The 13,208-nt window shown below is 41.2% G+C and overlaps 1 protein-coding gene across 1 annotated transcript in view; it reads left to right on the forward strand.

Moving 5' to 3' along the window:
* The window catches only part of LOC134344376 (inactive phospholipase C-like protein 2), a 241,387-nt gene that overhangs the window by 160,232 nt on the left and 67,947 nt on the right, over positions 1-13,208 (forward strand). Inside the window, exon 3 of the mRNA XM_063044061.1 lies at positions 11,649-11,849. Within this exon, the coding sequence (XP_062900131.1) occupies positions 11,649-11,849 (201 nt within the window). The remainder of the gene's footprint in view (positions 1-11,648; positions 11,850-13,208) is intronic.

Here is a 13,208-nt window from a genome sequence, read left to right on the forward strand (position 1 = left end):
AACAACTGGATGCTGGTTTCCCTGGTGTTTGAGTTAGTAATTTGAATGTAAGAAATTTGTACACAGTTCCTGTGTCTAACTACAGTATGGTGATGAAATGAAGTTCAATGTTCAAAATTCAAAGTAAATTTTATTATCAAAGAATGCTTATGTCACCATATACTATAGTGAGATCCATTTTCTTCCATGGGCGTTCACAGTAGATACAAAGAAACACAATAAAATCAGTGAAAAACTACACAGACAGATAGACAAAGAATTAGTGTGCAAAAGAAGATGAACCGTGCAGATACTAACAAATTAATAATAAATAAATAATATTGAGAACAAGAGTGGTAGGGTCATTGAGAGTGAATCCATAGGCTGTGGAATCAGTTCAGTTTTAGGATGTGTGATGTTGCCCATGCTGGTACAACAGCCTGATATTCCTTAACCTGCTGGTGTTGGATTTAAGGCTGCTATACCTCCTAGCTGGCAGAAGCAACAAGAAGACAGCATCGCCTGGATAGTGGTTGTCCTTGCTGGAGATTCTTGGTGATGGATGCTGCTTTCTTGTGGCAGCTCTCCTTGTAGATGTGCTCAATAGTGGGGGAGGGTTTTTCCTGAATGGACTGTGCTGTTTCCACAACTTTTCATTGGCTTTTCCAATCATCAGCGCTGGTGTTTCCATACCAGGCCTTTATGCAACCAATCAGGATACTCTCTACTGTGCATCTATAGAAGTTTGAGATTGAGATAGTATTGATTTTGCTGATTGCGCAGCTCTAAACTCAAAGACCTTAAGCACCATCAGATATAAATTGCCCCCTCTCACTAAATGAAAATTATACTGTAGCTACCCAATCTTCAAAGACTCATTTATTTCCCTTTTTTACTCTCCACAGTGAGTTTAGCAGCCAATGCCGATCATTTGAGTGGTAGGTCCCCTCTTCTTACCTAGAAGAAGATAATTTCAGCTAACAAAGTAGTTTAAAACACAGTTCATTTATTTTCAGTGATACACATTTAAATCCAAGCAAAATCAGAATCAGGTTTAACATCACTAGCATTGTTATGAAATTTGTTGTTATGGGGCAATACATATATATATATATAATATGGTTAAATTAAATTAAGTAAGTAATGCACAAAGAGGAAGAAAAGTAGTAAGGGTTCAATGTGTATTCAGAAATCAGATAGTAGGGAGGAAAAAGTTGTTCCTGAATCATTGAGTGTATGTCATCAGGTTCCTGTACTTCCTCCCTGATTGTAGCAATGAGAAGAGGGCATGTCTTGGGCAATGGGGGATGGATACGGCCTTTTTGAAGATCACTCCTTGAAGATGTTCTTCATCACATTCTTGAAACATAGTTAAAGCTCCCAGAGGGTTTCTATCTTAAACATTTCCCAATTACAATTACAAACCATTTCAAAAACATAAACCATTTCCAAGGCACAAAGCACAAAGCATTTCTCAAACATTTAAGGATTTCCAAAACACAGGTACAATTCCTCTAAACTAAAAAGACATACCAAAAATGCAGACGAACAAGTTGTCTTTCACAGAAACTGAAGCTGGAGGAATGGATTCCAGTTCTTCCATGTTTCTTTCCTAATAAGCCTGAACTGCTGTCTACATTTATATGTTTTTCAGCCACTTGGGAGACTTCATAAGCAGGTGATATTTTCTCAGATATCCTTTAAACACAAATGGTCTAAAAGCATTTTTTGGAGACAAGTCAGCAACTCTTATCTTAGCTAATTACCATAAAGCTATTTTCTTTGAATACATAAACCTTTCAAACTATAAACATACCAGTTCTTGATATGCTACATTATATTATCCATCTGTTCTACAAGCTTCCTTGAGCTAAGCAACTTAAGAGTGTCATAAGGAGGCGATGGAAGTAGACCCAAATGCAAGACACAGACACTGAAGTACTAGGAACTGGACTACATTTATTAAGAATGCTAGGGAAGCCAAGGAGCGAGGACAAAATGATAACACGAAGGTAGACGAAGAGTGACAAACCGGAAAACCTGGACTTGGACTTGGGACTTGAACTTGACAGGGAACTCAGGTCATGACTTGGAACTCGGGTCATGGCAGGGACTCGGTACCTGGGTCTACACTTGGCTCTTGACTAGAACTAGGACTTCCTTGACTCAGACTGGGCTTGGACTAGATTCGGACTTGGCTTTGACTTGACTCTCGACTTGGACTGAGAACTTGGCTCTCGACTTGGACTTGAAACTTGGCTCTCGAATTGGACTAGGCTCAGACTTGACTTAGACATAGGATACAGAACACTGAGCCGGGGCTCCTCCTTGGACACAGGATATAGAGCTGGGACTCTTCTTAGATACAGGAGATGGAACACTGAGCCGGGACTCTTCCTTGGACACAGGACTTAGAACCGGGACTCTTCTTAGACACAGGGGATGGAACACCGAGCTGGGACTCCTCCTTGGACACAGGATACAGAACACTGAGCCGGGACTCCTCCTTGGACATAGGACATAGAGCTGGGTCTCTTCTTAGACACAGGGCACAAAACACTGAGGCTGTTCCCCCCCGAGGGTAGCAGCGAACAGCCGGACCTACCCAGCGGAGGAGAGAACACAGAGAGACAAAACCACACAACGTTAGACTGTTCTTTATCTTGACGCGAAAAGGCTCCAAGTAGCAGCAAGCCCTAGACACGGCCAAGGAACTACTGACAGCGGCTCTCGTCCCACTCCGGTGGGTTAATGAGGGGGATTCTGACGAGGTTACTGACGATGACGGTCCAGCAAGGAATCACTGGACCCCAGAGCTATCTATGTTGCCAGCCGGAATCGAGAATCGGGTGCCTCAATTAAGGCGCCCAATGGAACAAAGGAAAAAGAAATAGCCAGAATATGGAATCCACGGACCGGACTGTGAACCAGAATGCGGACTTCACGGATGGGACCATGACAAAGAGTCAGCTTGTCTGTTTGAAACAACCCAAATTGAACAGTCTCAAGCATTAATAAAGGAGGTTCAGTGACTCTACATACAGAACGTGTTCAAAATACAGAGCCAGTTTACAAAGCTGTTCTGTGAAGAGTGATTTTCATTCACATCTTAAGAACTGAAGACTGATGTCTATTTGCAAGCAGAAGTTAAACAAAATGTTAGTTGCGCGTTTACTTACAGCTGTTTGTGACCTTTCAAATGGCAGCTGCTATTTTAAAATCAAGCTTAGCAAAAATAAAGCAGAGTGAATATCTATCACAAGATGCCATGACGAATCTGTGCATGGGATGATAGTGTTAAATGTAGAGCTGTGGCCAGTGAAGAGCACCCTACTATATGCAACTCCACTGTCCAGATATTTCAGGACTGAGTAAAGAGCCAATAAAATTATTTCTGCTATTGACCTGTTATGTTGGTAGGCAAATTGGAGCAGATCCAAGTCACTCCAAGAATTGATTTGTCTCATGACCAACCTCTCAATTCACTTCATCACAGTGGATGCAAGTGCTACTGGACAATAGTTATTAAGGAAGATTACCACATTCTTGGGCACTGGTATTATTGAAGCCAACTTGAAGCAGGTGCATGCCTCAGACTACTGAAGCAAGAGGTTAAAGATGTCAGTAAACACTCCAGCCAGATCAACACACATCAAAGTTGCTGGTGAACGCAGCAGGCCAGGCAGCATCTATAGGAAGAGGCGCAGTCGACGTTTCAGGCCGAGACCCTTCGTCAGGACTCCAGCCAGATGATTAGCACAGGTCTTCTGTACTTGACCAGGAACACAGTCTGGGCCAGATGCTTTATGTGAGTTCACCTTCCCGAAGGATACTGTCACGTCGGCCTCAGAGACTGAAATCACAGGGTCGTCAGAGACTGTGGGAGTTCATGAAGCTGCTTCCGTATTCTCTTGGTCAAAGCAAGCATAAAAGGCATTGAGCTTATCTGGGGGTGAAACCTTGTTGTCAGATAGAATATGTCATTTGGTTTTACTTTGTAGAAGGTGACAGCATTCAAGTCCTGCCATAGCTGTGAGCACTCCTCAGTGGTTCAGGCTTGGTCAGGAATTGACTCTTGGAATGTGAGGTTGCTTTCTGGGGTTCATACCTGGACCTCTTGCACTTTTCTTAGTCACCAGAACTGAATACTATTAGCAGAATGTGGATCCCTTGATCCATGCTGGGTTTCTGTTTGGAGAAGACTTGGAATGATTTTGTGGGGACACACTCGTCCACAAGTATCTTTACCAAGTCCGTGACAACTGTGGCGTATTCATTCAGGTTCCCTGATGAGTCATTGAACATGGCACAGTCCACCGACTTTAAGCAATGCTGTAGCTGTTCCTCTGCCTCCTGCAATCTCCTCTTTATTGTCCTTACCTCTGGTGCCTTGCTCTTTAGCCTCTGCCTGTAAGTAGTAGGAGGAGGAGGACAGCCAGATGATCAAATTTCCAGGAATAGATTCTAGGGATAGAATAGTAGGCATTCTTGATGGTGATGTAACCGTGGTCAAGTGTATTGTGACCCCTGGTGCTGCAGGTGATATGCTTATGATAATTGGGCAGAGATTTATTCAAGTTAGCCTAATTGAAGTCCCCAGCAAGGATGTGAAAGTTGTTGGGATAGTCTGGTTTTTGTTTGCTAATCAAGGCACTCAATAACATCTACATTATGTAAATTGCGGTCAGGGTCATGGCGAAGACCTCCCTCAGTAAGTAGAACATTTGACACTCAAGATTCATGTCAGATGTTAAAATTTCAGCAACATTTTGTCGCAGTGACTTTTCTTTATAATAATATTGCTGTGACGTGATACCTATTATAGTACAGTGTGATGAATTGGTCCTTATACAATATATTTGAGATTGTTTCTGTTATTCTGTCTGCATTGTAAACAAGGTCATGTTGCTATTATGAAATTGCCGAACATGAAACAATGACCCAGAGTGTAGTAATGTCTTTCTAAATGCAACATTTCAGATGTATAGGAGAATGACTGTAACATAATATTGAGTGCTAAATGCCCTTTACCTTTTCATAACGTTCGTGTCAGACAACATGTATAACAGTGGTATTCTGTAAACTGTTGTTGAATATGATGTATTGAAACAGATCAGTTTGATGAATGGTACAACATTTTAAAGTGAAAAATATCTTCAAGCAGTTGAGAAAGACAGTAAAGAACCTTAAAGAACAGAAGGCACTGTTTTGTCTGTGATAAGGTACTCTTTGAAATAGAGATCAGTTAATCATACTTGCCTGCTCTGTTTTTTGCTATTAGGATTTTTTTTCCAATTCTCACCTGAGAGTTGAAACTCTCAAATGAAAGGTGGAATCTATTTGAAGAAATCTATAGTTACAGTTCAACAATTGGATGGTAATCCCTTGTGGTACAAGATAATATCTTCATTTAAATATATTAACTTCTGCCAAAATGAAGCTATACCATGTAATTCCAAAGATAGGCTATGTCTTCAAGAAGCATGTACAGTATGTATTACAGAGGCCACAGGGTTTACCGTGATTCAGGATGTACTGTAATAATAATTAATGTGGTTTTATAGATTAAATCAAGATATAATTTAAGATAGTATTTATAATGTATAATGTTCACAGCTACAGCATTCTGATTGTTCTTTAGAGTGTTCTACACAATTTCCAATTCTTTTGAATGGAATTCTGAATGATTATTATGCTCCTGGGTTTATGCCGTAATATAAGATGACAAAATACTAACTTTTTTCCCATTATTTTATTTCTTAGATTCAAAGTTATAGTTAATGGTGTAAATTATTAAATAGTTTACAAATACATTTCATTTTTGTCATCTTACTTTACATTCTTGATCTACTTTACATCAGTCAGTATTTCCATACCTTCTGCAAGTGTTAGTTATTGTGGATTCTGATTAATTGGTCCATCTGTTAATTGGGCAAATGCTTATTTGGGACATCTCAAAGACAAAAAACTAATTGAGAAAACAGCTGAGATTTCCATTGTTTATTTGGGATAGGAGACTGTTACCAAACAGTTTCTAACTAGTGTCAGTCGCATGCATATTGGACACTACACTGTGCTGAAAGCAAACGGTTTTGAAAGAACATCAGTTGTATGTCGTAAACACAAGAAATTCTACAGATGCTGGAAAACAGGGTGGCCTCATCTTGTAATGAGTTAAGGCCATGGACTAACAGGTTGGAATAGGAATTGAAATTAAAGTGTTTGGCCACCAGGAAGTTCCGCTTTTGACGGATGGAGCAGAGGTGCTCAGTGAAGCTGTTCCCCAATTTATGACAGGTCTCTTCGGGAGCACCAGACACAATAGACCAGCGGTCCCCAACCACCGGGCCGCAAAGCATGTGCTACCGGGCCGCGAGGAAACGATATGAGTCAGCTGCACCTTTCCTCATTCCCTGTCACGGTCACTGTTGAACTTGAATACATGCGAGGTCATTACCCGCGCGTCATCCATGTCAGCGCGGGAAGGAGATCAACTCCTCGAGCTTGCAAATGACGGCGGGCTGAAAAGTATGTTTGACATAACATCTCTGCCAGCATTCTGGATCACAGTCAAGGCTAAATATCCTGAGATAGTCACAAAAGCACTGAAAACGTTGCTTCCATTTCCAACATATCTCTGCAATGAATGCAACGAAAACTAAATTGCGGAATAGACTGGACATAAGGAACCTCCTTCGAGTATCGCTGTCTCCCATCACCCCTCGATAGGACCGTCTTGTTGCAGAGAAACAAGCCCAGGGCTCCCACTGTTTCAGCGATGTTGGTCTGTTGCAATGATTTTATATGTTCATACGGGGAAAATATGCGCTTTGTGTTTAATATCCAAAAGTTACTTAAGATGCTATTGACTTATAAGTGACTTATATAACCGTATAATAATTACAGCACGGAAACAGGCGATCTTGGCCCTTCTAGTCCGTGCCGAACGCTTACTCTCACCTAGTCCCACCGACCCCGACTTGGACTCAGCCCATAACCCTCCATTCTTTTCCTGTCCGTATACCTATCCAATTTTTCTTTAAATGATAATATCGAACCTGCCTCAATCACTTCTACTGGAAGTTTGTTCAACACTTTCTTCAAGCTCCCCTGCCCTCCCCTGATAATTGACTTATTACTATATTCATGCGAGGAAAATATGCGCTGTATGTTTAATATTAAATTCGTTAGATAAACCCTTTTGGAAACGAAATTGAGTGTATTAGGCACTTATCACCTATATTCCGGTCGTGATTAACACCCCCCCCCCCGGAACAGAATCGCCAAAAACAATTTGTAGAGAAAAAAATCGGCACGTACACGCATGCGCATACAGGTGCCCACGCAAGGCTTCATGGTCATTGTAGTCTTTCTCAGGGTAAACACAAAATATTTGACTGCTCATCTTATCTGCTGGGAATCCCCCCCCCCCCGCCCCCCGGTCCCGGTCAGCCGGTCCGCAAGAATATTGTCAGTAATAAACCGGTCCGCTGTGCAAAGAAGGTTGGGGACCCCTGCAATAGACGACCCCAGGAGATTTGTAGGCGAAGTGTTGCCTCACCAGGAAGGATGTTCGGGAAATGAAGAAGATGTGGGTGAGGACAGCTTCAGTGGTGGAGGAAGGGAAACCCCATTTTTGAAGAAGGAGGACATCCCTGACATCCCTGACATCCTTGAAAGGAAAGCTACATCCTGGCAATAGATAGGGAGGAGATGAAGGAACTGAGAAAAATGAATAGCATTTTTACAGAAGACAGTGTGAAAAGAGGCATGTGCTTGTGTTCAAAAAACAGTATTGTTGTCCCTGATAGTTGGTGAAAAATGAGCAGTAACTGACTTGCTCACTGCGATTTCAACTATCTAGGGTTAGAGATGCCAGAAACAGCCAGGAGTGAAAATGGAACAATTTCACAACTTCGTCAAATTAGGAACTCCAAAGAATTTGAAAGTATTGACAATCATCTTGAATGTTACAATGAAAATGAAGATTAGGAGGATGCAATCATCAAAAGCATCATTTGAAGGCCGCCCATTATCTGCATTAGGTTTCTGTGCTAATTTTGTTCATTTGCAGTCAATCAAAAACATGTCAGCATACACTGGATCAACTCCTCTGTTGATAACTATTAAGAATTAATACTCCATTTTATATTATTACAGTAGTATTAATAGTATTCTAATTTGTTCTATATTTCATTTAAAGGCATAATTTGTTAGTTAAACGGTAGTTTGTCTTGTTATACATTTTTAACTATTTCCATGAAACTTCAGCTAATTGAGGCAGGTGCTTAACTGAGCCAAAATATACTGGCCCCGATGTGCCCAATTAACCAGAATCCTCTGTATCTGTATTCTTGCTGGAAATTCACCTAGGTTCCCATGACGTGTGAGTGTCTGACAGCCTCAGGTGGTGAGATCTAAAGAAATTGCTTTTGTTATTTTTTTTCTTTCAGGACATTTTCAGATTTTTAAAAAGTTTTTAGAACTAAAGAAGTTGTTGTGAACCATCAATAAAGGTGTACCTTTGATTTTATTGTCCATGTTAGAGACAGTCCTAACTTGTCCTCACCTACCACCCCACCAGCCTCCAGGTCCAACGTATTATTCTCCGTAACTTCCGCCACCTCCAACAGGATCCCACCACTAAGCACATCTTTCCCTCCACCCATCTCTCTGCTTTCTGCAGGGATTGTTCCCTACAGGACTCCCTTGTCCATTCGTCCCCCCCCCCATCCCTCCCCACCAATCTCCCTCCTGGCACTTATCCTTGTAAGCGGAACAAGTGCTACATATGCCCTTACACTTCCTCCCTTACCACCATTCAGGGTCCCAGACAGTCCTTCCAGGTGAGGCGACACTTCACCTGTGAGTTGGCTGGGGTTATATACTGCATCCGGTGCTCCCGATGTGGCCTTCTATATATTGGCGAGACCCAACGCAGACTGGGAGATCGTTTCACTGAACACCTACGCTCTGTCCACCAGAGAAAGCGGGGTCTCCCAGTGGCCACAAATTTTAATTCCACGTCCCATTCCCATCCTGATATGTCTATCCACGGCCTCCTCTACTGTAAAGATGAAGCCACTCTCAGGTTGGAGGTACAACACCTTATATTCCATCTGAGTAGCCTCCAACCTGATGGCATGAACATTGACTTTTCAAACTTCCGCTAATGCCTCACCTCCCCCTCGTACCCCATCCATTATTTATTTATATACACACATTTTTTTTTCTCTCTCTCCTTTTTCTCCCTCTGCCCCTCTCACTACAGTATACCCCTTGCCCATCCTCTGGGTTCCCCCCCCCCGCCTTTTCTTTCTCCCTGGGCTTCCTGTCCCATGATCTTCTCATATCCCTTTTGCCAATCAACTGTCCAGCTCTTGGCTCCATCCCACCCCCTCCTGTCTTCTCCTATCATTTTGGATCTCCCCCTCCCCCTCCCACTTTCAAATCTCTTACTAGCTCTTCCTTCAGTTAGTCCTGACGAAGGGTCTTGGCTGGAAACGTCGACTGCACCTCTTCCTAGAGATGCTGCCTGGCCTGCTGCGTTCACCAGCAATCTTGATGTGTGTTACTTGAATTTCCAGCATCTGCAGAATTTCTCGTGTTTGCGATTACCTCTCCAGCATCATTTTCCAGCAGTTCAATATCCACTGTTGTCTCTCTTTTACTCATAATATATCTAAAGAAACTTCTGGTATCCTCCTTTGTCTAGCTTACCTTCATATTCTATCTTTTCCCTCTTTGTGACTTTTTTAGTTGACTTCTGTTGGTTTTTAAAGGCCTATCATGCTCTAACTTCCCATTAATTTAGGTCTATTGTATTCCCTCCCTTTAGCTTTTCTGTTGGCTTTGACTTCCCTTGTCATTCATCATTGTTTCATGTCATTAATTAGGAGAATAGAATTGACGGCTTTATGGCCCAGTTTGCAGGTGATACAAAGGTAGGCGGGGGGAGCAGTTGATATTGAGAAAGGAGGGAGTCTGCAGAAGGACTTGGACAGATAGGAGGAATGGGCAAAGAAATGCTTGGTGGAATATAGTGAAAGGAAGTGTATGCAACATTATTTATTTTGAGAAGATTAGAATATAAGAGAACGGATATGATTCTGAGTGTTTATAAGGCATTGGTCAGATCACAATTGGAGGATTGTGAGCAGTTTTGGGTCCCTTATTTAAGAAAGATATGCTGGCATTGGAGATGGTCCAGCGGAGGCTTATAAGAATGATTCCAGCGATGAAAGATTTAACCAATGAGGAGCATTTGCTGGTTCTGGGCCTGTACACTCTAGAGTTTAGAAGAATGAGTGAGGTATCTCATTGAAACCTATGAAATATTGAAGGCCCCATACAGAGTGGATGTGAGGAGGATGTTTCCTCTTGTGGGTGAGTCCTGGACCAGAGAGAGAATGGAGGGATGTCCATTTAGAACAGTGATAGGAAGGTATTACTTTAGCCAGAGAGTGGTGAATCTGTGGAATTCATTGCCACAGACAGCTTTAGTGGCCAAATCATTGGGTATATTTAAAACAGAGGTTGATAGGTTCTCGATTAGCCAGAGTGTCAGAAGGTTATGGGGAGAAGGCAGGAGAACGGTGTTGAGAGGGATAATAAATCAGACATGATGGAATGGTGGAGCAGACTTGATGGGCTGAATGGCCTGATTCTATGTGTCTTATGGTCTTATACATTGAAAATTAAATGGATGTGGATTTAATTCTGATGACTCCCACCGGTGGTTGGTTGTCCTAACCATACTATGCAATTGAAGGCGATTTAGAAAATACCAATTCATATAGCAAACCGGCTGGTAAAAATTTGAACTAAACATCTAAACTTCAGTTCATAATGACTATCTCTGTCTTAATCCATATTATTTTTGAAACTCATATCCATCCCTTTGTCACCTCCATATTTAGCTATTCTACTGGCTGGTTGTTATTTCTCACTGACCCACCCTGAATTCTGTTGCCAGCATCCTTTCACAGTATATCCCACACATCCATTTTTTTCTGATCATTTCCTCTCCTACTTTGAGTCACAGTTCTCAATATTAAGTTTATATTAATTCACCTGTCATCCCCATTCCACCACTGACACAGACTCTAGAACTGTTCTACACCAACTCTGGATGATTATACTTAACACTGTCCTGTACCTTTTTATGTTGTAAATCATGCAGTCAGATCTCTCCAACCTCATTACTGCTTCATCTGTTTGACTGGGAAATTGGATGCATTCCAGGACAGAGGGCCATTTGATATAGCACTTCAACCATCAAATAAGTTCCCTGACGACTTCTGGTTTTATAACTAGCATGTCCAAACATAACAAGAAAGTCATAATTTTCAAACATTCCAAAATGAACAAATGGAAATTTCCAGTGGTACAACAAATGTTGAGTGTTTCAAGGAGCATTTGTTCTTGCTGAATGTTATGCCGGCCATGGATTGTACACCATTAGAGACATAAACTTAAGACTTGTGACTTTTTGTTTTGCTATTTGAGCTGCAGAAATTCAGCTTCAGGGAGCGCTGTTGGTGAGTTTTATTCTTGGTCTTTTAGGGAATCACTACTCCTGTTGAAATTCAGGTATATCCATTCCATGGTAAGTGATAGGCAGAGTAAAATATATTTTAATGTCATTAAATTTATATTTCTTTTTTCAGGTCGCCGTAGCTTCTTTCAAAGAACTATGTGGTGTATCCCCAGTTTCTAATCTAATACAGTGCTTTATGGCATTGTCAACACTGCTGAACAGTGATAACATTCCAATTGTTGTACTGAACCTGAAAGATGACTACCCATCAATGGAGCCCCAAGGAATGATCCCTGAGGTACTGAAGAAAGTAGTCACTGCATACGAGGTGGTAAGTATTTTTATGTGAGAAAACTTATTTCCCCATCACTTCAATAGATGCCTTATTAAACTTCTTGTATTATTGACAAAAAATACATATTTTACCTATTTTTGCAAAGCTCTAGAATTAATTTTCCTTCCATTGCATGCATCCAAAGTAGCTAAATTAGTGTGCTTGATTAAATGCCGACAGTTGCATACTTCATACTTTATCTCCTTGTAAAGCATAAAGCTGACCACTTTATTTTCCATTGCAAATGGTAAAGACATACTGTATAATACCTGCAAAGAAAAACATTGTAATTGAAAACTCTTGCGGTAGTCAAACAGCACAACTGTCTCACAGATCTTTTAATCAACTCAGCCTGCAGCTGACTGGTTGTTATTGCTTCAGTCATTCTGGAGGTAATTTGCATGTGCAGCTTGAATGATGGGCAGGAATATAAATAATTTTGTGTTATAATTGGGCTGAATCCTACATGCATATGTTAAAGAGATTAACAAGAACAATTTTCAGACTTCTTTTTAACTGCTGAAGTAGTCTTGTGTGTGGTTCAGATTTAACTTCACAGTGACATTTGCCTGACCGTCAAGCAGTTCAAGCCTTTTAAGTGGTAATTCAACTCTATGTCATGTACTTAGGTTGTGTATCAAAGATTGTTTTCTTCAAGCCTCCAAAAGGTTTATAAGAACTGCTCCATGAAGAGTGGCACCATGATGTAGCAAGTACAGCTGCTGTCTCACACTGCCAGTGCCCCAGTTCAATCCTGACTTTGTGTGCTGTCAATGTGGAGTTTGCCACATCCTTGTCACTTCATAGGCTTTCTCTCAGTCCTGTAATTTCTCTCCATGTCCCAAGGACACGTGGCATAGTAGATCTAATTACCACAGTTAATTGCCCTCATGGTAAATGGATGGACTCTGGAGAATGCTTGGGGAATAAATACAATAGGATTAATACAGTGTAAGTGTAAATGAGCTGCTAGTAATCAGTGTGGACACACAGGGTCATTTTCTCTGCTGTAGCTCTTCCTATGAACATGTGATAACAGATTTTACTGTTTGAATTTGTCCAGGTGCTAAAGTGCAACCATGAAGAATTGGCGATTAATGGACTATTTGTCTACTGACAGGAATGATCATGACACGATTGTTTTGATAAGGTAGTAGTTATTGAGTTACACACACAAAATGCTGAAGGAACTCAGCAGGCCAGGCAGCATCAATGGAAATGAATTAACAGTCAACGTTTGGGGCCAAGACCCTTCTTTAGTTCAAGTTTTAAAGAAACTTTTATTATCAAAGTACATACATGGCACCATATACAAACCTGAGATTCATTTTTTTGTGGGCAATCACTGTAAATACA

This window comes from Mobula hypostoma, chromosome 3 (assembly GCF_963921235.1).
Source record: "Mobula hypostoma chromosome 3, sMobHyp1.1, whole genome shotgun sequence".
Taxonomy (NCBI): Eukaryota; Metazoa; Chordata; class Chondrichthyes; order Myliobatiformes; family Myliobatidae; genus Mobula; species Mobula hypostoma.